The sequence below is a fragment of the Chroicocephalus ridibundus genome, chromosome 1, assembly GCF_963924245.1.
Source record: "Chroicocephalus ridibundus chromosome 1, bChrRid1.1, whole genome shotgun sequence".
Lineage (NCBI taxonomy): Eukaryota > Metazoa > Chordata > Aves > Charadriiformes > Laridae > Chroicocephalus > Chroicocephalus ridibundus.
In genome coordinates this window covers 158,106,273-158,130,904 of record NC_086284.1, presented here as the reverse complement: position 1 = coordinate 158,130,904, position 24,632 = coordinate 158,106,273, and the positions used below count along the sequence as shown (strand labels likewise).

Genomic DNA, 24,632 nt, shown 5'->3' with positions numbered 1-24,632 from the left:
TTAGATAAGTGTCTTTATCTATCCTGTTGAGGGTGAAGAGAGACTGAGTAGCTTGGTGGGCATCTAACAGCCAGCCAACATTAGCCACCACACACAGGTGCGTAACCCACTTTTTTTTTTTTGTCTGGGTATTTAGTTTGGTTGGGTTTGGGGGTTTGTTTTGTTTGTTGTTTGTTTTTCTTTAAGCTAAATGCTTTAAACTAGAATTCTATCTTAGTTGAAGTGGATCTGAAAGAGATGCTGGTTTGTAGGTAAGTTTGCAGGTTTTATATGAAGAATACAGTGCTCTGTCATATTGAAACCTTAGAAAGATGTGGACAATACATAACCTCATGCCAGTTACAGTATCTGTGCCACTCTGGAGGTCTAATTCAGTTTAGAATATTGCTGACCATAGAGGTCTTATGCTTCTTTCTTTTCTCAAGTAAAAAGGACTTGGAAGAGTACTGAAACAGTTTCCTTGTCCTCAAACTAATCTAGTAGATGATACTATATACTACAGTAGCTTAAGAGAAATTTATTTAAAAGATAGGAGGAAAACTCTGACAGATGCATGCTGGAGTACAGTCTTTTGGTATCAACAATAAAAGTGGAAACAGTGTACAATAAATATCTGCATATTAATGACTTGACAGTTTTAAGTGATTATTCCTATCTACCTCAGATTGTATTGTTTACGATACATTTTGCATGTACAATGATGATTTGATAAAGGAATCACAGACATGGTTTGAAACCCTTTTTTCCTCATCTAGTTTTCCAGTAAAACAGCTTAACTCAGACCGTGGACAAGTATCCCCTTCTAGATCCTGTGGCGATAACAAAACACAACACTGTACACTAAGGATTACTGCTCTGCCCAGCCTACTAAGAGACCTGATAGAGGAGTTCGACTTCTTTTGGTGCGTAGAGAGTCGGATTGGGTAAAGTCATAACTGACAAACAGTGTTAAGACAGATGGCTGAAGCAAACATAGGAGCACACATACAAGCTTTTTGTTAGCAAGCCAACAGGTGCTGTAGCAAGCAATTAACTAACTTTTTTGGAACAAGCAAAAGGACAATGATATTTTCCCAAAGACATTTCTGATTGTGTTTTATCAAAGAGTTGCAATAATATGCAAGAAGAAGGAATGCAATAGAAAGACAAGTTAATATAGCCCCAGCATTTTCTTACTACATTCCATGTATGTATTTGCTTGTAATGTTCATTGCTACACCTTTTCTCCTCATAAACATTTAATTACATTTTAAACCATTCCTTAAGCATGCACAGAATGCAATTCCTAAATTAACCTCTGAATTAATTAACATTTCCTCCATCGAATCCCTCTACAAGACGCTTTCCTAGTGCCACAATGAATCAAACTTTTTTTTCTTTTCTTTTTTTTCTTTTTTTAACCGTTAAAGTTTGGAAGCAATCATGAAATAGCTTTCTACCCATGCTTAATCTTATTGCCAACACTTCCTTCCTCTTGTTTCAAGACACCTGCTTCCTGAATTGTGCTGCAATTTACTCCAGTGCTTTCATGGCTGGCAACCCTAGCTATCATACTATGGTCTGTCCAAGAAGATTCAAATTCTGAGTAGCAAGATATTAAAAGCCATTTAGTTGATCTCCTTATATAAATTGGCAAGGAAAATAATTCATCTTCTAATGAAACTACAGGAGAAGCATACTATGTCATCAAAACAAGAAATATATTATTGCTTTAAAAGGGGAGGTGAGGGGAAATCCCTAAACTATTTTGCTATTCATTCCCCTTCCCCGCCCAGATACCCACAGTTTTGATAAAAGGAACGAGGGCAAAAGAGAAGAAAAATCTGGAAAGCTGCCACACGGAACATTATTAACCCACACACTGGGAGATAATACAATGAAATTTCACTCATTCCAAAAATTATTTCTGCAATTGACATTTGCTATACCAACTATATGTTCAAGAACATTACCAAGACAGCTCAAACCTAGTATTTTTCACAGAAGACAAAACACCCAGTATCTTTGAATAAACAGTGTCAGAGCAATTACAATGCAGCAGCATCAGAAACAGCATCAGATTCAGGTTAGCATTTTGGCTGTTCAGGTTAAGCACGTTCCTGGATGGTGAGGCTCTACTGGTTTATCCTGATTAAACTGGGGGTAAGGAGGACCTCTAATTCCACATGAATGTTCTGACACTCACCTAATTCTTGACCAAATCAACTTGACCCAAGAGCTTTGAGATATTTGTGTATTTGGGTGTGAATTAAACAATATAGTTAGGAGGCTTCCAAGACCAAGTTATTTTTTAGTGAACAAAGTAATTTTCCTTCCTGAAGATCCTCTGAAAAGAAGACTTGCTACAATAGCAAATTGCCAGAAATAAAGAGTTGACACTTGGTATATTTAATGCCATTTCCTTTCAGAATGCCTGATGTTGCACTACACTCTAGAGACACAGGGAATAGCTAAGAAAGCCAGATCTAGTATTACTTGTAAGAGGAAACAAGCTGCAGTCAAGCTACTTTTCCTATTCCTCCTTAGAGTGTGGGGGGTGGGGAACTGGTCAAAGGATGACCTCACATTTTCCTAAAATTCCCTGAAGTAGCATCACCTACCATCACCTATATCCTGCAGTTTAAAGGAAACAAACGCCAAAGAGGATCCAGCAGTGACTCCAGCACACCAGAGCAGCTACAGGAGTAGTCAAACAGGGACCTTCAGCCAGTTGTTCCATTTTTGACTGGACTACTCCTTCTCTGATTGCCTGTTTGCTTCAAACCCTATGTTTCCCTCTCAACCTTTTGTCAAGCTTCAGTCAGCTGATTTGCCATCCTCCCTTCAAATTTAGAATATTCACTCCTACTGAACCTTGTTTTCCTCTAGTGGTAACAAGAAACCTGTTTTCCGGTTCTAACTGTCACCCATATTATTCGCACCAATTGCGACCTACTGCTTCCAGCCCTGTGGTGCCCATTACAATGGGGCAAATGCAGGGGGGGGAAGAGAACCGAGAAAAACCCACAGGATTCATCTGTAAAATAACTGAAAATTTCCGTGTGTTTGGGCCTGAAGCACTGCAAGGTTTAGTGGATACAAACGAAAAAAGAAAAAAACCTCTGAGAAGTAGTGAGCACAAAAAAACCGCCATGTATTGTTAGAAAGAGGGGAGACTCCTCCGTAGCCTTAGCAGTTACTGAATCTTCAAAAGGGGAACACTGCAAGGGATAAGATAACATGCATTAGTATGGCTTTCGCCAAGAACAGTCCCATTTTACATGGGTTTAAAGTTTCAATTTTAAGAATCCTAACAAGAATTGCATAGCTTGTTCTCTTTTAACAACCGATTATTACATAAGTATCTTCATTCAAAGGTATAAAACAAAGAAATCCATTGTCTATCAAGAAGGCTAGTTCCGAGGGGCTCGGAACTGTTTCTACTCCTGCCTCTGCACAGCGACGCAAGCTGAGGGAGAGCCTAAGTTTAGGCAAGCAGTCCACTTTTTAGAGGAGGCAGGTATTTACAGCGTGTAGATTTGTAACTGTTAGTGTCTAACATCAAAGCACTGCAGGAAGTGAGGTTTTAAAAGCATACTTACCTGTTTGTTCTTGCTCAGAAGAATGAAGTTTTCAAGTGTCAGGGTTTATTTTTGTCAAATAATCCTGTAAGATTTTTAATTTTTTTTTTTTTATTATTTTTTTTTTAAAATGGAGCAAGCATTTCCAGAGTGCTCCAGTGGGCAGGTGAAAACATATTACTTAACTTGGGAGGAGTTCCATAATCACCATCGTGATTATCATGAGGATGGTAAGTGATAAGATCCCACATTTTATCTACGCCTTTATGCCAGGATAGTTGTTCATGCAGCTCTATAGTGAGCTGGACCAAGAGCATGTGGCTTTGAGTAGGAGGAGTAGAGGGGAAGACCTCCACCCTTTTTAACAGCAGCAGCATCCATTCACATGAAAATCAAGCAGCTGTAGGACCTTACATTCAGACTTTGCTTGAACCAGGCCTGGACACCTCATTCCTAACAAAAGTAATAATGCTGGCTCCCCTGCTCATTCATTTCTATCCCACGCCAACACAAAAATTTATGCGCCATGAAACAAGCTGGATTAGGGAATACGATGTGAATTAAATGGGCTTGTGCCAGGAGAGAAGAATTAGTTTCCACCGTAACAGTTCTCACTGGCTACAGGCTAACAATTTATTTGCCTCTCTTCAAGGAACGCTGTCCTGCATTTTAGACATGTAGGGGAAAATACGGCACGTTTTTACTCTTCTTCACAAATTACATGCTGCATCCACAGCAATCTCAAGCCATTCAGCAGAATGGATTTACGGCATATACTGTATTATTTCCAACTCAGTTCTCAATTTCCTGGGAGTACATTCCAGGCTACTGAAGCATCCTGAAACAATAGGAGGAGACTGCTCTGGTCTGCCCCAGTTTCGGCTCATTTGCGTCTTCACTGTAGCGAACAGGTTGCAGAGCCAATTTAATAAAGCCACTGGATAATCATTTGTGAATCCAAAAGTGTCTTTTTGTTTGTGGATGCAAAGTGTTTTACCAAAAAAAGGAGGGCATAAGGTTTCCCTTTCTTCAAAGAAATACTAGTTTTGTGAACGGGAGCTCTCCCTATTAAATAGAGTGCTCAGAAGCAACTGACAACTAATTTTCCCTAAAATGACATGGTCAATACAGAATAAATTAATTAGGCTTATGTAAGGCAATTTTCCTCAGTTTTACAGGAGTCTTGTTTGAAATCTTAACCGTACCGATTTCAGAACAGAACATACTAACAGCAAGTCACACATACAGTTAAATATTTTCAAAAATAGACAGGCTAGTTAACATTAATAGAAGGTATGTTAGAGACTGAAGACAGTGCCAGTTATAAGATCTTTAGCATAACTGCACAGACAATTAGGGCATTTCAATTGTGACCTACAGAATCTTTTCTCCTCTCACTGTGTATATAGAGACCATTAATATTTGCAAGGTTTTTCATTAAAATGCATGGGGTTGAGGGTAAACTGGTTATATTTACACAGGTCATGTTTTTCTGTTAAAAACAAACACTTAGAAAACTTAATTCGAGAGATGATATCATGTGCGCTAACGGCTGAATCAATTTTAAAAATAATTACTGCTTTCCTCTTGTTTCTCATTAAGCCAATAGTGGTGCTGCAGAATTGGCAACTTCTTCAAACCAGTTTGTTCCAGAAAAAGCTGCTCCTATCTAGTTCTGACAGCCTGCTGCTGCTCGTGGAGGGGCGATAGGTTAAACCAACACGCAAGCACATCTCAAGGGGAAACTGGCATCTACTGCCAAAATACAAACATTCAAAGCAACCACGAATCTAGCTGATAAATTTATTAAAATCTGAACACTTTCTTTACCACCCTTTAAAATGGAAATAGATGAAAACCAAACAAAGACTCCTAGCTGTAATCCCCCCCTCTGGAAGAGTGTTTCAGGCCAGTTTTTATGCTGCAGTGCATTGACTTTCTTGGAAAGCACTGCAGAGCTGAATTAAAATATTTCAGCTGCTCTGTGAAATGGTTCATTGTTTTTGCTATACGTGTCCAATCTTCAAACATTTCAAATATCACATATTAGACTTCATAAATTGTAAATTTTGCAAGGGCTCCAGCCACTTCTGAATACCTTAAGAAATTCTGAAGGGAGAGTTTATGTTCCCATCCAAGGCTGTCCAATGTATTTCCTTCGACAGCACAATTGTAAGAAGCGTCATAATGGTAACAAAGGGGAATAGTGCTATTGTGGGATAGACAATATTTAAGTACAAGATGATGAATAAAAAAACCTCACGGCCTTGCAATGAACATGCCTAAATGACGATGCAGAAGCTGCCAACAATTATGCCAATTGTCACTCCTGACTGTGATGAGCATTTCTTTCATCGAAATTAAAATATATTCTTTCAAGTCCTGAAATTGTCAAGTATTTCCAACTTATATGTAATGAATTCAAGCATACAAGACGCAAGGATTTTTAAGATTCAGTGACATTCTTGCATCGTTTTCTCTGAGCAGCCTAGTATTTAATTTTTCAAGTTGCTAACATTTTGAAAGTGGGTTTAATGCTGTCTAGATTCATACATTGTACTAGAATACCATTTTGCAGACACTCGAGGTTTCTGTCAACAGTGCTCAAGTCCATCGTATCCATATGCTTCGGGAACAAGGAAATTAATACCTTTCTCCCTGAATAGCAACATGTTAGCATGTTATTACTATTTAAAAAAGATCGCACTGGGGTAAAAAATTTCTGTTGCCAGAACCTCTGGTACGGAGATGGAATCCCACCTTAGAATTGTGAGCACGACACAGCGATTAGTCATTTCTTTGTAGCAAGAAATTTTGTAATCTGGTTTTCATCTTTTAGAGTTCTCATCTATCAGCTAACAGTTCAGCAGTTGCGGTACAATGCATCTATTACCAGAAATTATATTTATAAAAGTAGGTAAGCTGATTACCGTTTGGGTAGTTGGAGCCAGTCACAAGCCAAAGAAACAAGCCCTTCTGGAAGACATTGAAGGAATTGGTTCTTTTTAACCCTTTGCTGAAGAGATGAAAACTATACTCCAACATGTGACGCTCTTCACTGTTTCACCCACTTCCTCCGTTTAGCCCCAGATACCATCAAGTTCCCATCAATGCTGAGCAGATATGAAGGTAAAAAAAAAAAAAAAAAAAAACAAACCACACCTCAAAAAATAACTTCTAAGAATATGAACCACATTGAGGGAATCAAGTTGGAAGCAGTAGTGGGAACAATGGTAGGTAACAGGCTTTAGTCGGAGTATTTCAGGAGAAACGTCATCCAAAACATTGCTAGTGCAATTCAAGGCCTTTGGCTAGCTCATGTTACACCCCCTTTCCTTCAAGTGCTCAGATTGCACCCTTACAATCTGTTCTTCCACAAGTCTTCTCCCATTCCCAGTATGATCACCGCTCAATAACTGGAAACTACCTATCAGGACCAGGGAAACTAGTCTCTCGGCCCTCATTTTTCAAGCCACTAGCCTCAGGGGAGCAATTCAGGTGCCTAAACAGACATACCTAATTTGAGAAGGATATCCTGCCTGACTTCCAACTACTATTCCAGAACAAAATAGGTCTCCTGCGGATTGTGCAGTACATCTGCCAGCCCTTTTTTGAATATCTCAGGTATCCCAGAAATTCAGAAGTGGCAGAAGATATTCCAGTTCAGACAGCTGAATCTCAACTTGCTTGTCTACTCTTTTCCACTTATCTTTGCTACTGTGATTTCAAATTCCTGGTGCAAAATACAACCGAGAGGCACACAGAAGATCTCTTACATAGAACCCAAACTGCAGCCCGTAGCTCCAAAGGAAGACTTGGTTAAAATCACTTCAGTGTCAATACTGAGAGCCATCAACTTATTAACTGCAGCGTTTGCTGCATCCATCTGTATTCTGCTATATAAATATCTGTTTTGAAATTCTCCTCAAGGACAGACAGAATTCAAAAGTCATCAATACCTCTGTTATGTTTCCTTCAAACTACCTCAAAATATAGATTACAGTGAGGTAACAAATATAAGGGAAGACTCCATCAACTTTATCCATAAATTGTATACGCAGAGAATGGATGTTCAACAGTACATAGGAATAATATGCTAAATAAGAATAATAAGTTCTGCCTTTGTTTAGGTTATTTTGTTTGGTGAGAGGGTAGAGAGAAGAAAAAGAAAGGGCGGGCTGGTATTAAAAATTGATTTTTTTGTTAATTAGTATCTCTTCAATATATTCTTCAATTACAATATGATAATAGCACATTTACTGCAGAAGTACAATGCCCAGGACTTATATCCCCAATAATGAGAAAGAGGAATTTAATATGTATTTCTGAATGATTTCTGATTATTTATAATTGTACACTTTTCATCTGTGCTGCAATTAAGTCTGTTATATAACAAACACTTTCATTATTAACCTGGCAATATTTTAAGGATTCCTAGATATATATTTTTTTAAAGCTTGGCTGTTGACAGGTGCAGAAACAATGAAAGGCACAAACAGTATTTGATGAAAATTCACACTCTGATAAATGTAGTCAATAAGACAAAAAAAAAATAAAGATACTTCTTATTTCCTGCAGTTTCCATCAGATAGGTCCGAGTGCTCTGCAAGACATTATTATTGCAATAAAAAAAAGTAAAGATTCAAACCAGTTAATTTATTTGAGCAAAACAACCAAAGATTCCCAAATCCAGTCTATTCTGACTACTGAATATAACTACTGTTATATTCAAAGGCTGTTTAATACTAAAGCTTGCCACATGCAGAATTTTTGCATTTATGAAAAAAGCAACTCTTAATGTCAGCACAGAAATAACACTGATTTACTATGCCAAAGTGACTCCATAAAGTTAAATGTTGCACTTGAAAGATGGATAAAGTTTCTTTACAGCGTTGCCAAATTTTAATAACTGGGATTCATCTAAGTGTTGATTCACATGAAGCTCCCTTCACAGTCAATGCAGACCTAGATAATACAGTTAAGTCTTGAGTCCTCTCATCCTAAAAGCAGATGTTTACACTTGGTCAGATGAATCAAACCTTTAAAACATCCACTTCTTCTCAGTAACTATACCAGTATTCCTATCCATTGTTGGGTATCCAGTTCAATAGCAAAAGTCCCCCCAGTATCCTAAAACCAGTAACTAGAGAGTAGACTATCCCTCAAGCTATCTGCAAGTTACAAGCACTGCACTTCTGCGCATAAATGTACATGAATAAACAGCCAACTCACTTTATATTCCTCTATGGTAAATGCCCAGCATCCCACAGCACTGCTGTAAGGGTTCAAAAAGCAAGGTGACCAGCTTGTTCCAGCTCTCACATAACTCTAAGACTACAAAGCTGGAGAAATATATATGCATTGTGAGATCCACACAGACTATACAGCCTCCAAGAACCAGCATTAATTAAGTAGCAGCATTGTTCCTTCTATTCTGACAATGCATTAATATGAAAATTACTGAATGTAACTAATAAACCGTATTCCTGTGCTGATTGATAACAGAACAACGATTTCAGAGAGCTGCCCTACAGCTCTCAGAAAACAGCAGGTTACAGAGGCAGCAGTGATAGTACTTGTGTTCCCACTGCATATTTCCTGATATTCTCTCATGTTGTATCTGCAGTAAATAACTGAACCACAAACCAACTTTGTTGGCTGATGTAAACATCCACACCCGCTGAAGAAATCTAGTCTTCCTGTGGTTTCCCCCATTCTCCCAAAACCAGAGAAGAGCTCCTTCAAAGGCACCTTTCCCAGCATGACACTCTCTGTACTAAAATTGAAGCTTAGGGAAATCAATCTTCTACCAAAACCGGTCTTCATAAATGCCATTTACCTGTCCTTTAGATTCATTTGATCTATTTCCACCTTCTCGTGCCATGCTGCCTGAAAGGACTGATTATACATTAGTTTAGATAATAAAGTCCAGGAAACATTACACTTGGCCTCCAATACCAGTTTGGGAACGAACTAGGGAATGGGAATACTTCTATTCCTACTATATTTTTTAAGGAATATTCACAAGGGTTCAAACATGGCATTGTGGTTCTTAACCTACTTGGCTGGCATAATGGCAAATGAAAGAGAAAAAAGAAGCTACCACAACTTTAAGGCAGAAAAACAGCTATTCTGGCAAAGGTTTGAAGTCAGACATCCCGCAGCTCATAGCACCTATACTATATTCTCAATAATTTAAATCAGTCAAAAGGCAGCCAAAGAAAACCTTATTAAATCTGATCTCATGCCAATGGAACTGGAAGCCGGGAAAAAGAAAAAAACCCACACAATAAATACAATCAGATTGGAACACAATACAATAATACTGTTACTAAATGGACTTTGAAAGCATGCAAGATTAGCATTTAGGTTCTCAAAGAGTCCAGACTACATTCAGCTCTTGCACAAAGAGTAGAAAGGAGGGAAGAGGACTTTCAGTTCAACCCATTTGGGATGCCTACATATAAAGTGTTCTTCATTTTGCCAAAAGAGCTTCTAGAATGATTATTTTGAGAAAAGATCTTTGGCCTTGTTCAATTTAAACAGCAATGGTAATAATCTAGAAGACATATGAGCTACCATAAGCTGTGGCTTTGCTTCTAAGTTGTATCTGGTCCCAATTATAAGGCCATTTCTAAGAAGAAAAAGGCAACAAAGGACTGTCTCCCGATCTGCAGTTGAACCTGCTCAATCCATCACGATACACACAATTTTACTGATGGTGCCAGTCACAACAGCTAATACAACAAATACTTATTTATCGAGTGGTAAGAGCAATTCTGGCAGGTCGTTCTTATGATACAAAATAAGACCCTATTGCTAGGAGTTTTTTTTTGTTTCATCTCCACTACTAGAAGATGTGGGAAGACCACAGGCCCTCCCATACATTCCATCCCATCCCAGGCTCTTTTGAACACTCTTTCACAACACTGGACTTCATAGTCTTTGCTATGAAGCAGGGAATAACCATTCTATTTTACAGCTTTGAGTGTAATATTTGAAGAAAGGGCTGCTAGCATCTCTGGACTCACATTCAGGTAAACGGTGGGAGGCAAACTACAACTATGCATCTGTATTTTGAGATAATACTCAGGCAAAGCTTGAGGCATGAGCTCTGAATCCACATTTGAGTTTCTTGCATAGAGAAGGGACTGAGGAAAAGTTAAGTAGAGCTTCTCAAAGGAGATCAAGTTCCTTTAGCATTTGATTAAACTAAATGATCACAGCATTCTAAATTATTTTCAGGGTTTCAAAAAAAGATTTGCTAGTCAGCAGGTTATAGCCTCATAGTCCCCACTCAGCTATCAGCAATGGGAAGAGAAAACAGAACTATTGAAGGCCAAGTAGTCCCTAGTTGTAAGCACAACAATTCATAGGCTGAAACAACTGAGAACAATAGCTGCTAATGCGCGATGAAAGACCCCCAAACAAGACGAAAGCAAGTAAGGAAAAGAACTATTAAAGGCTGAAAACCAACTGCTAAGGCAAGCAAAGGTACTATGGGAACTGGGAAGCTGTAAATGCTCAAAAGAGCTAAATCTAATTCTGACATACGCTACCTCCAAGATTTCAACATTCCCAGGAAGTTTTAGCCATTACTGAAGTCCTATTGGACACTACATATCATTACACGGCTCTATATTCATTCAACAAAGCTTGTCTGCTAATTAGACTGTCTCAGCTTCTAACTGATCAGTTGCCCAACACCCTAATCACTTTGGGGCTAGGGAATGCTATGAATTTCAATTTTTACTTGAAAACTATTGAAACAATAGTTTCAAGCCACGGAACTTTTCCAAAAGGCAAAAATGATTCTAAGCTGCTCCCACTTCTTTTTAAACAAACTGACTAGGAGGGCAGGCAATTTACACTCCTACATTACTTTAGCAAGTAGTTTACTCATTTTAAAGCGTAGTCCAGGTTGAAGAAAGAAGTATGTTTGTACACATTCAACTCACACTTTTGCTGTTCAAGCCGATCTTGCATACTGCTCGTTTCTATTAAGAGGTCTGCTGTTGCCAGGCTGTTTTATCAAGGCACTGTACATTTAAAATTAGAACCTTGCTCCCAGTTCAAAATGTCTTCTCCAGCCCCAGCAGAGCCCTGCAGCTCTCTACCTCTCTCTTTTCCCACCTACTCATGCCCTGCACCGCTGCCAGCGTTCCTTCCCTCCCCTAACCAGCATCATCCCTGTTACAAGTATCCTGACCCAGCAAGTTCAGCAGCGGCCTAAGCGTAACATGAACTTCTGTTAAGCTGGTTTACAGCATTACTTCAACAAACTTCAACTCCACACATCCTTAACCGTATTGTGACTCTACAGCAGATGCCTAGAAACGAATGAAGAGGATTAAGTGAACTTTTAAATTTATTACATGCTTTCTGAACTCAGAAGATACAAGGGGTTTTTCCAAGTCAACATTTACGTAAAAATAGCACTGTTTCTTTTTTACTATGTAAAGTACAGACAGATACGTCAGCTCACTGGGAAAACACAGTCACTTTTCAAATTCGGTAATCATTTTAGTTCAAAGGGTATTTCAGCTCCAGTCTTGTTTTATTCAAATTGCACTATATTCACTTGAGGGACTACAGTTGAAAGGGGAACTCACCACTTTAAAAAAAGCTGCCCGTGGCAACTAACTTATTAATCAGAAGCAGGAATCTTTCTACAGTCAAAAAGCAAACGGCTCAGTTCTCCTATCCATGTACTCCCACTTATGGAGGGTTCAGCACTGGATTTGCAGATTTCTTTTTTTGAAATGAGGATGTGCCTGTGAACCAAATCCACTTTAGAAGCAAGGGCCCTCAAAACCCATGACTGCAGTTCAAATGGCTGAGCCTTGCCTACTGTCTCCCTTTTTTCCATAGTCCACTGATAAACTTCAAAAATAACTAGAAAGCTTGTTTAACATTAGTCCTCTATCACAAGTTAGTAATGCATGCAAGGTAAGACACAATGGTCTCCCACATAAAAGCTTCAAATAAGCATTTACTTGAAGCACTGGAAAGACAGTATCAAGTAATTAGGAACATTCTTTTGCTCAAGCTTTGGTTTCATACTTGACTTTACAAGACTGTTTCTTGTTAAGAATGGTGTAATTTTCTTAGTTAACTTCACATAACTGTTTCATGCTTTCTTTGATGGTAAACATTTATGTTTTTCTACATTCTCTCTGGCCACTAGAAAAAAAAAAAGTAGATATTCAGTCAGTTCAACTATGACACTGACTTCTTCAAGGCATGTTTGAGCTGCAAGTATACAGTTTAAAGAGTAAATAAATGACTCCGTGGCTACCTAGTTGTTGAGGTAAATTTTTCACTGGAATTTTTCTATAAAAACAATTTTTCTGTAACCTTTAAATTAGCCAAACAAAAAGGAATGCATCATTAAACTATTACAGCAGATAGAAGTTAAATAGGAGCTAGTAAGTCCAGTAGGAGGTTTTGCTACTATCCACAGTTGCTGAGGTTTAAGCTGGGCTGGCCACTAAACAAATGACAGATGCTCTCTATTAGCCCCTCTTCCTTCCCAAAAGGAAGAAAGAGAGAATAAGGGAGAGAGACTTACAGGGTGCGGGGAAAGAAAAAAATAATAAGCCAGCTTTAATGAAATATTAAAAATAGAAGTAAAAGATAATAATTTTAATAAAAAAATAATGAAATCTATACAAATACATACAAAACCAATATCGAGCTCCCAGGATGACTATCGCGTCACCAGCCAGCACCGGGACTGGACTCAGCACCAGACTGGAATGGGATTCAAGAACTTGATTCAGGAACACACAGATCGGGATCAAAGGCAGAGGAACAGACAGAGTCCTCCTTGGACACTGGCAATCAAAGAAGAGATGGTGACCCCTTTGATCCCTCAGCTTTTATACTGAGCATGATGCATATGGGATGGAATACCCTGTTGGCCAGTTTTGGGTCACCTGTCCTGTCTGCTTCTCCCCACAGGCGCAACCCCTCTACACTCTTCCGCTTCCAACCCTTCAACTTGGTACATAAGAAAGTTGGTTGTTACAGCAGTACATGTAAGCAAGAGCCTCTCTGCATACCATTCCTTGTCATTAACTATAAACATCAGACCTCATCAGCTAGAAGCAGACACTGAAAAATATGCCATTAGTTTCAGAGAGTGCAGTTAGTTAGAAGAGACATAACTGACAAGTAAAATTACTGAAAAGGAAAACCGGTCTTGTTCTATTTCAAACCAGGACAACAGTTCAGCCAGGTCATCTGCACAGGTCCACAATGCAAGCTACAGGGCCATATTCACCTGAAGAACCCTGCCTGACCAGCACGTTGTTGTTAGGAAATGTGTGGTAACTACTGTATTTCATCTTATTGTAAAAATCTTGTAAAAGTCTAAATTTTCAATTTCAGAAATAAAAGATTTTTCATAAACAGTTATTCATACTGAAATACAGTCACATTAAAATCCTCTTTAAATTCTCTTTGGTTTTCCCCTGTCTTGTTTTCAGATTAGATATAATGGGCAAAATACCAGTTTCACAAGTTCACTGTTACTGGGAAATTCCACTAAATAATATGGAAATTCCACCTACAGCATCTTAACACAAACTCACACAACCCTGGCATAAAGCTTTTCCTATACAAAAAGACCAGCTTCCTTAGCAACAGTGCATTCCGAATCAAGAGTTTCAACAAAATTCCTTTCTTAAAGTTAACAAACTGACTCAAGTTGAGTGAACATGGCCACTTTGTAGTACTCATGTAAGTCAGCAAGCCAAGCTAAAAGCCTGCTGCGTGGCTACTAGCTCTTCAGTACATTTCTCCCATGACCTAGCTAGCCCACAAAGAGCACATTCCTTCCTTGAATTGTCCCTTAATGAACATGTGCACCTTTATTTTCCCTTGCTCTTCAGACAAGTCATTTTCTTAAGAGCTCTCTCTCATATGCATTCAAACAACCCAATATACTTTCAACTAGATACACATCTAAGATTTTTTTAATACATTACTATATATATTTCCTCTCCTGTTCCCTTACGATCTAGGATTTCTTTCCATTATTAAAAGTACTAATTGCTTACCAGAGTTGTATTGGAACAGAGCTAGGTTGGCCGCTAAGGATTTAAATCTTCACTTAAAAAAGTTTCACACAACAGTTCAGCTATAACTTCTACAGCTTAACTTTTAAAAGCCTGTAATAAGTCAAATACATAATTCAAATGAACCTGGCTACATCACTGCAGTTGTTTTAACACTCATCTGATGTTTCTGACAGCTTCAGCTTTTCAATTTCCCACTTTCTATTGTTGAAAGACGCAAGAATGCAAATGCTTCTAACCTACCCTCAAAACTACTATTGTGTAGACATACATAAGATAATAAGCATACATTATATGCTTACATTAATCATATATCAGAGCAAGCATGATTAAAGCTTCTTTCAGCATCATGTAGCTGTCCTTTTTAATAAAGGCTGCAAAGGTATTGTCTACGGATTTTTGTGGAATTCCTGGTAGAAAAGAAGGTGGGAATTTTTGGCAAATATATCCTCTACTTCAAGTTACACTTGAACAATGAGTATCACATCCCATCATCTATATCTTGTGAGCATACCTTTTTCTAAAAGGCCATTGTTATTAGAAAAATAAGAACTTTCTCTGGATAGTTTACTGATTATTATTTTAAGCTTTTACTAGTTACACTGATTATTATTTTAAGCTTTTACTAGTTACATGACTTTTTAGGCAAGAGGTTTACCCGTTACAGGCTATCAAAACAATAATACTATATTTCACTTGTAACAATGCTAAATGGTTTTCATGTACGTAATCTCTGGAGCTCCAGGAGTTTTCAATTCAAAGTAAGCACAAACCAATAATAGTATGAAAACTAGGCATATCCTTCCTATACGTGTTCCTATAACATATATTCTTTTCAAATATCAGCAGTCCGAAACCTCCTTAAATTTGTTACAGATTAAACAATTCAGTTCTTGATGGCACCACAGCAGAAATAAGACTTGTGAAAGGATGCACAGATACAACCACATATTTTCAAGTGTGAGTGTATACCCACACAACTAAAATATGGACTCTTTGTAATGGCAAAGGTGGAGAGAGTTCACTTTAAACAAGTGGCAATATAAAAGCTGAAATGGAAATAACCATATGTAGCTGGCAGATGACGTCTTCTTAGACTACCAAGACCTGGAAGAAAAATCAATATTCTCCATAAGAAAGCTCAAATGAAGCCATTATATCAATCAAACTAACTATAAGGATCCTAATCATTATCAAACTGAAAGAGAGAAGGAACATGTTACATACAGAGAAATAATAAAATGTAAGTTCATTTCAAAAGCTGTATTTTCAAGGTCAAATGAAGTGATGACATCAGAAAGTCCGGATATCAAGATCAGATGAGAGTCTGAAAGTTTAAAGCTATCTGGATAAGGACTGACGGTGGGATAGAACGAAACAGCAGATGCCATTCACATATGTGAGGTGGTATCAAGGGTTAGGTATTCATTCCATGCCTTATAGATCTCCAAGTTGTATGGGTAAACGAGTATTTCTGGGCATTAATAAGCTGAAATATGAAACATGAACATCACTGAAATCCTTGTTTAGTGACTCTGATGTATTTATTCCTTAATTAACAGCAAGTATCGAACATATTTGAGTTGTTAGTCTGGACACTCCCCAAGAATTTATATCCTGGGAGTGTCCAAACATTACATGCTTTTAACAGCTTCATACATATTTGTTTGCTAGTAGGTTTGTCTATGGATAAAACATAGAAAAAAATTCCCTCTACTATTTTTGTTATTGATGCTACTAGGATTTAATCATGATACCTCCTTAAAACTTTGCTACGCATTTCCATTCACAAGTTTTTCTCCACACCAGTTCCCAATCTATTTCGCGTACAGATTGACGACAAAGAACAAACGAGGATGTTTGCTACTTAAATAGTTTTGAAAAGGAACAGAATCTCAATCTTTAACTTTGCAGTTTTCATGTACCTCTTTCACATTCAAAAATTCCACAGGAGTACTACAATGTTCAGATGCTCCCCACATTATGAATGCTGTCGTTTTAATTAAGCATAGGCTACTACTCAACTAGTCACTGAAGCACCACCCAGCACAAAATTTGGGCAAATGGCAAATTTCTAATAACAGCCTTCTTGTACGCACCAGTTATAACTCGCACAATCAAATAGTACAGAATGTTCATTTGAGAAACAAAAAGAAAAAAACCAAAAAAGTTAGCCAAGACAGTTAGCAGCAGAGTCTGTAGACACTTGCTCACAAGCTAGTATCACATTTACAGACCCACTGTTGCAGCGTTCAGCACAGTTTGTAATGTTCTGTGCCTGGCAACCCATTTTTTACCAATGCAACAACAAAAATATCATCTACATTAAATAAGTTACCATTGGACATTCAGAAAACAAGCAGTGAGTTCTCCAGCGCTAAGACCATTGAAGTCTGACACAGAGCTGACTGTACAGAGCTGAAGTTTAAGGTGCTGCACAGAGATCAGAAACTCTCAAGTTTTCTTTTCTATAGAATTTTTATTTCGAAACAGAATGCATGTGGCAGTACAGAGTATATCTATGCCAAATGGCCTCGCCACTAGTCCATCTTTGCAGGAGGAATGATTAACATGCACCACAGGAAACTCCTTCACATGTCTAGACACTTGTCTTTGCCATTACCCATGCTGAACATCATATTCAAGTGAGCAACACTATAACTCTTAATTCACTCTAGATCTTTATGTTTGAAATTAATTCTTTTTTCACAGCACTCCTTTATTAGTTGTTAGTATCTTTACAGAAAGAGAGCCAACATTCTCCCAAGTCAACTTGCCTATATGTTGGAAGTTGAAGACACGTGTTACTCTAGTAAAACGATGGACTGTTTCTGCTTGGAAACAGTTTACTGAAGACAAAAAGCATATCCAGATTATACTTGAAACTTGGTTCCTCTCTAGCTACCTGTTTTTCAACTAATTTCGATATTGGCACAACACTCCATCTCAAGGCTGGCTTAGTGAAGCACTTTTCATATCACATCCTCTGCTTTGCTCAAGACAGACTCCCTTCTACCAGTCTTTCTTCAGCCTTCTTTTTGTGCCACATCTTACTGCTCAGCACACGTGCATAAGCAGTCTGTCTGCTTATCTTTTCAGGAGCTTTTCATAATTTGTAATTCTATTGTGTTCCTTACCTAGGACATTCCTTCCAGTACAAATAGCTTCCTTGCTGTTCATTTCTGCAGTTTAGTCACAGTAATCTCGTAATTTACATCATGAGAGGCATTTACTCTGCAACTTTCTAAAGCTTATACTCTTGGGTTTATTTCTTGAGGTCACTCCTCATAAACATTTTGCACAACACATTACCAGAAGAGGTGACGGATTTGCACTGTTTTGTCTTTCCTTTCATCTTCTGAGAATTTAAGCACTCCTTCAAACATAACATTTTTCCTCAATACAATCAGCTTTGGACACTGACTTTTTTTTTTCTCTTCAATCTTAAGTTTATAAGTTATTTATATGAGGTGGAAGACAGAAAGCAGCCAATGCACACCATCAAGTTAGGTCTTAGCTAGCTAGTATGCAGCCATTGTCATTTTAACTGGGCCAAAATCATGACAAGAAAAGACATGAAGAATGCATCAAGGAGAGTATAAGATCTATGCAAGTTTCTCCTTCATATTGGAATATGAATGGTAGCGTGGAAGCATGAAAATAACTTGAAAGAAAAGTCGACAGGGTAAAAATAATGTCACCAAAAAATAGTATGTCTGTAAATTTGTAGAACGAGGAGGAATATATAGTGTATAATCAATTCATACCATTTGTCCTCTCAAGCAGGTGTTTGAATAGCACTAGTCTTTTCACTCTTATGATGCATTTCATTTCTTACTCAACTGCAGACACCAATTTCTGCTACATTTGAACATCTGAGAATTGAGCTGTGCCATTCATGACCTCAAAACTCTCATGACGACGATTATATTGTCTCTCAGCCTATGTTGCAACCTCTGAGCTAGCTGCATCTCTGCCCTCTTTCTCATTTCCAAGTATCTCATCTTGAAATACCTCCTTATACACCAAAGTTTGTGCTCTTTCTGTTCCTCTCATGCAGAACTTCACATGTAGATGTATGAGCAGTAAGATCTCCTGGATCAACCAAGCTTAAATATACTGGCTTTGGGTCTCACAGATTTTCCCATTCTGAAACTTCTGACTAGGCAGTCTGACTACTACATAAATTACATGCTAAAATTAAAGACTGGATGAATACACCAAAATAGACATCCAGACAGATGAAGAGGCTCCACGTATCCTGTTAATAACACAGTCAGGACTTTCTCAGATATTCTCAAGCAAGGCTGTCTCTCCAATTGTCCCAAATATTCCTTTCTTTCAAGAGGGTGTTCCTTTACAATGTGCTGAAAACATTTTGCATATTCAACTTGTAATCTTTCTGGTCAGAACTGCTGGCAGGATGGTAAACATTTCCTAAATGCCGATTTAGGACAATGGCCAATACTTGCTCAAGAATGGCCAATCTGGAGTTACTACTTCTCTCTTTATGTAGCAGTTTTTACTTGAGCCCCCACTACACATCCCAGTAAGCACGACCTCCACCCTCTTTTTTATTCAAGTTTCTCCAGGATATTCACCCATTTCCACTACAGGATGCTTGTTTGCACCTTTTTCCTAAAATGAAGTTGCCTGTAACAAAATAAAGTGACCCACTAGACCGAAGACGGCTAAGAAAAAAAAAAATTAGGAAAGTACTTTCAGATTATAGGAGTTTTGCGCATCTTCTTACAGCACCGACACATGCTACTGTGTCAGTACATGAGTTTACCAAAACTTCCTCGCGGCATTCTCCCTTCAGCGCGACAATTAAACAAGTTTTAAGTTGTACATCCATGCATTACCGGGTCCATCCGGGCTGCCTATCACGCCGACTACTGTTCCCGCCTCCCCGCAACTCGTTACCGACCGGGCGCTCGGACCCTCCCCGGGCCAGCACCGGGTCGGAGGACGGGTGACACCCGCGGGGCTCCCTCCAGGTGAGCTCCGAACCGGAAACATTACTCAAAAAAAAGTCTTGTTTTCTCGCTACGTTTTCCTGCCACCCTATCACCCCGTACTAAGGTGGGTTTTTTTTCCCCACCACCACTCCCCGGCAAGAGTCCCCCGCCCAGCGCCCACCGAGGGAGGGTCCCCCGGCCCGGCGGGGGGAGGAGGGGGGACGGCTCCCGCCGCTCCTCTAGCCACACAGAGAGGTCCTGGGAAAGTAAATGAGTGCCTTCTTCCGAGGTGGGAAATTTAAAAAAAAAAATAAAAAAAACCAAAACAAAAACCAAACCATAATAATTAAAAAAAAAAAAAACAAAAAACCAAATAAAAAAACGAAAAACCCACGCCCCCCTGCCAGCCTTGGCGCTGGCGACCAGCGATCTCAGCCCGCCCCGACGGGTCCGTGCCCCCCGGCAGCCCCGCGCCCGGGCACCTGCACCCCGCCCACGCCGTTTCCCAAGCTCCCGTCGCGACAGCTCCCCGCCCCCTCCCGCGTCTATCGCGACACACAGGCCTCCGAGGAGTGAGGCGGGGGGGGGAGCAGGGGCAGCACCCCCAACCTGGAGGAGAGAAAGGGACGGGGACAGAAGGGCCACTTACCGGGCGTGCAGTGCATGGGTGAGGCCGGCGAAGAGACGGGGGAAGAAGGGGGCGCCGGCGGCTGCGGCTCCTTGGGGGTGCCGGTGGCGGCGGCGGAGGGGGGTATGGCGGGGGGCAGCATCAGGTAGCGGTCGGGCTGCGGCAGGCAGCGGAGGCAGACCGAGTGGAGGCAGGGCAGCAGCTTGGGCCGCCGGCTCTGGATGGGCTGCCCGCACACGCCGCAAGTGTCCAACAGGTTGAGGGGGGCCGCCTCCCCGCCGCGCTCCGCCGGGCCCTGACGGCTCTCGGCCTCGTTCTCCCCGCTCAGCGCCGTCGCCGCCCCCGTTCGATCCGCCGGGCAGGGCCCCCCCGCCGCCGCCGCCGCCACTGCTGCTGCCGCCGCCGCCGCCGCCGCCTCTTCCATTGTCCTGCGCCGGCCGCCGCCGCCGGAGAGCTGAAGGGAGGCGGGGCGGCCCCGCTGAGCCCCGCCGCTTCCCGCCCGGCCGCACCGCCACCGCCGCCGCCCCCCCGCTCCGCGCTGTTTGTGTGCCTGCCCCGGGACGAGGCTGCCCCGCCGCGCGACACGGCCAACGGCCGCCCGCGCCCCGCCCCTCGCCACGCCGCGCCACCCGCCCCGCCCGCACGGCCACGCCCCCCCCCGCCGCCGCCGCCACCGCCTACGTGCGGCGAGCGCTGCTCCCGCCCCCACAGGAACCATCCCGCCCGACGGCGGAAGCCACGCCCCGAAAGGCCACGCCCCCTTCGGTAAGCCCCGCCCACAGCCCCGCCTCCTCCTCAGGCGGTGGGCGGGGCGCTCCCCTTCAGCGATACCAGGGCGGCTCACGTCACCCACCGGGGCCCGGCGCCCCTTCAGTCCACGCACACCGCCTGAAGGCCTTCCTGCTGGGGCCCGCGGTCCTCTAAGCCCCGGCCTAAATGGCCGCCACCTCGGCTGGGCAGAATGTGTGGCAGCCTGGCCGCTGGCTGGGTGAGAGGCCTTCGTCCCATGGACAGGTCGTTAGAGCGGTTGTCCTCCTCCCCCCTGCGTCAAGTAGAGGTGTCTCTGGAAACGGTGGCCCACGTTCGGTTTGGCGGAGCACATCCACGCCGCCACGCTCAGGCACGTTACCCGACTGAACCTAATTGGGGATGGGTAAAATTAAAGAAGGCAGAAAAGGACCTGGTGGTGCTGGTCGATAGCTGGCTGAATATGAGCCGGCAGTGTGCCAAGGTGGCCAAGGCGGCCAACAGCATCCTGGCCTGTATCAGGAACAGTGTGGCCAGCAGGACTAGGGAAGTGATTGTCCCCCTGTACTCAGCACTGGTGAGGCCCCGCCTTGAGTACTGTGTCCAGTTTTGGGTCCCTCACTACAGGAAAGACATTGAGGTGCTGGAGTGGGTCCAGAGAAGGGCAAGGAAGCTCGTGAGGGGTCTGGAGAATAAATCCTATGAAGAGCATCTAAGGGAGCTGGGGTTGTTTGGCCTGGAGAAAAGGAGGCTGAGGAGAGACCCTATGGCTCTCTACAACTACCTGAAAGGAGATTGTAGAGAGGTGGGAGTTGGTCTCTTCTCCCAAGTAACAGGAGATAGGACAAGAGGAAACGGCCCCAAGTTGCTCCAGGGGAGGTTTAGAATGGATATTAGGAAAAATTTCTGCACCGAAAGGGTTGTCAAACACTGGAACAGATGCTGCCCTGGGAAGTGGTGGAATCACCATCCCTGAAGGTATTTAGAAGATGGGTAGAAGTGGTGCTGAGGGACATGGTTTAGTGGTGGTTTTGTCAGTGTTAGGTTGATGGTTGGACTCAATGATCTTAAAGGTCCCTTCCAACCTAGACGATTCTATGATGGAAAAGTACAATTCTGGTTTTATTGAATCAAATGCTTTAACTTAAGTACGCGTGCACACATGAAGCGCTGCTCACACATTGGTCACAGGTCAATCGCTAACCGATCCACATTCCTCAGAATATTCCAGAAGTCTGCGCTAAAAATCCCAGAGTGACCAGCGCGCTTCTCACTTACTTGCCATCCCATCAAGACCCCGACATCCCACCCATGATAAATAGGACCATAAAAAAGCTGTACATGACAAAAGACAAATTTCTCCAGCACTGAGAACAACTGCATACAGGAGCATTGTCATGATTCAGCTTGTCTCACATCCGTAATTTACCATGATAACAGGAGAACAATGCTACAAGTTGTTTTGGGGAGTGGGGGAGGGGGAGAAAGTAGATTAGGCTTTACAATGAGGAACTGTTGAGAGATAAATGTCATTCCCTGCTTAAGAATATCAGCAGAGGGGACAAAGCTGTACCTTCTCAACTCTTGACCTGCTGTGGAAGACTGGAATGTCAACTGTCTCAAAGCTTCCTTGTGTCTATTTAGAACTTTCTGCAAACCACTCTTTTGCTTATCAGACACCAACCAATGTTGCCACCAACTGAGAAGGGTGTAGGCCTTTGGTTATCAGAATGGCCAGACCCTGTCTACCCTGGGGCTTGTCCGGCTACCCCAAACTTGCTGTATGACGATGACTGTGCTGAACCAAGTGCTGCCCAAGCAACAAGGGCAGGAAGAAATCCTACAGCGACTGTGGCAAACGATGACTGGCCAAGCCAAAATGACCTGCGTGCTGACTGATCGAACTACAAGTTGACAGAGACTGTAAACTAGTGCCGTGCCATGCCATGTCACAATGGGGACCCTCACCACCGTCACAACTTGAGAACCACGGATCAACGGGATGCTGCTGAATTCCAGAGGACCATCGGGACACCATCAGGCCTGTGGTGGTGACTACACTTTTGCTGTGCTCCGTAATACTGCTTCTCCCTTCTGCCTTTTCTCTGCTTCCATCTTTATCGCTTGTCTCAGGGACTATTGCTGGGGAATAACAATGAAGTTACAGTGTGCAGCATCTGACCTTGTTTGTGTCTTAATCTCACACTTGGAATCATTACGAACCTCTCTCGGGCCCAACGTAGTCGGACTGGGACGTAACACCTGCCATCGAACAGGGGAAGAATGTCGCCAGCAGCAGTTTCTTGAAGCACACCTTCTGCCTCCCAGTCGGTCCAGCTGCCTTTCTCCCCTTGCTGGGACTCACCAAGCGGTAGGGTACAGCCCCTTCATCGTTTTCTCCAATCCCACACACGTTGGCCTGGCTATCCAACACCCCACGATGATGTTCTAACAATTCCTTGTGACAGGAGCTAACACGCGGAGAGTGTGTAAATGTTAATGATGAAACAGGTTTGGGAATTAAAGCTAAGGAGGATGGTACAGGTTCCGTGAGGTAAGAAAGTATCAAAAATGCCGTTAGAGTCGGTCTGTTCGGAAGCAGGGCATAACTGAAGTATGTTTAATTAGTTTTAATAGCAAACATGATCAGAAAGTCAATGAATAATATATTTGTGAGGGATGATAGCAAGTCATAAGATCATCAAACCAGATGGTTCCTGTAACTAGTATAACCTGTTTCTCCAATAGGTGTCAAGTCAGGAAAATAGGGATATTATCAAACGGTACAAAGATCACTCTGCAAAGGACCTGAGCAGACACGTTGTTGGAAATAATGATCCCCATGAGCCAGTATCCCAGAGATTAGTAAAATGATACGATTATGTTTCCTGCAAAGTTTGTTTGCTTGGGATGTTTGCAAAGCTCACATGAACTGTGCTGTAAATTCTGTAGTCGCATGGCATCTGAATACCACCTGATTTAAAATAAATGTTTGAATTGGTATGATTTGAATTTGAATGCAGAGCCCTGCTCTCCCTCCTGTTAGTGGTGGCATCATGTTAGGAGTACTCAGGACAGGAGCAAAAAACATTAGGGAGGAACAGAAATAACCATCCCAAGATAACCAGCCGTGCAGTAGAGGAAGGGCCACAAAAATGATCAAAGGGCTAGAGCACCTCTCCTATGAAGACAGGTTGAGATAGCTGGGGTTGTTCAGCCTGGAGAAGAGAAGGCTCTGGGGAGACCTTATAGCGGCCTTCCAGTACGTGAAGGGGGCCTACAGGAAAGATGGGAAGGGGCTGTTTGCGAGGGAATGTAGTGACAGGACAAGCGGCAATGGCTTTAAACTAGAGCAGGGTAGGTTTAGATTAGACATGAGGAAGAAGCTCTTTATGGTGAGGGTGATGAGACACCGGAACAGGTTGCCCAGAGAGGTGGTGGAGGCCCTTTCCCTGGAGACATTCAAGGCCAGGCTTGATGAGGCTCTGAGCAACCTGATCTAGTTGAAGATGTCCTTGCTTACTGCAGGGGGGTTGGGCTAGATGACCTTTAAAGGTCCCTTCCAGCTCAACACATTCTATGATCCTATGATTCTAAGACAGGGGAGCAAAGGAAAAAGCTTTCAAGTGTAACTGCATTGCTCATACAAAATGTG

At 41.8% G+C, this 24,632-nt stretch overlaps 1 protein-coding gene across 2 annotated transcripts in view; it reads right to left on the bottom strand.

Annotated features, from left to right (window-relative positions):
- TRIM24 (tripartite motif containing 24) overlaps window positions 1-20,868 on the bottom strand; it is a 63,144-nt gene extending 42,276 nt beyond the window's left edge. For both annotated transcript variants that reach the window (XM_063320320.1, XM_063320311.1), the window contains exon 1: window positions 20,252-20,868. In XM_063320320.1, the coding sequence (XP_063176390.1) occupies window positions 20,252-20,654 (403 nt within the window). In that variant the 5' untranslated portion in view covers window positions 20,655-20,868. The remainder of the gene's footprint in view (window positions 1-20,251) is intronic.
- Between the last annotated feature and the right edge of the window lie 3,764 nt (window positions 20,869-24,632).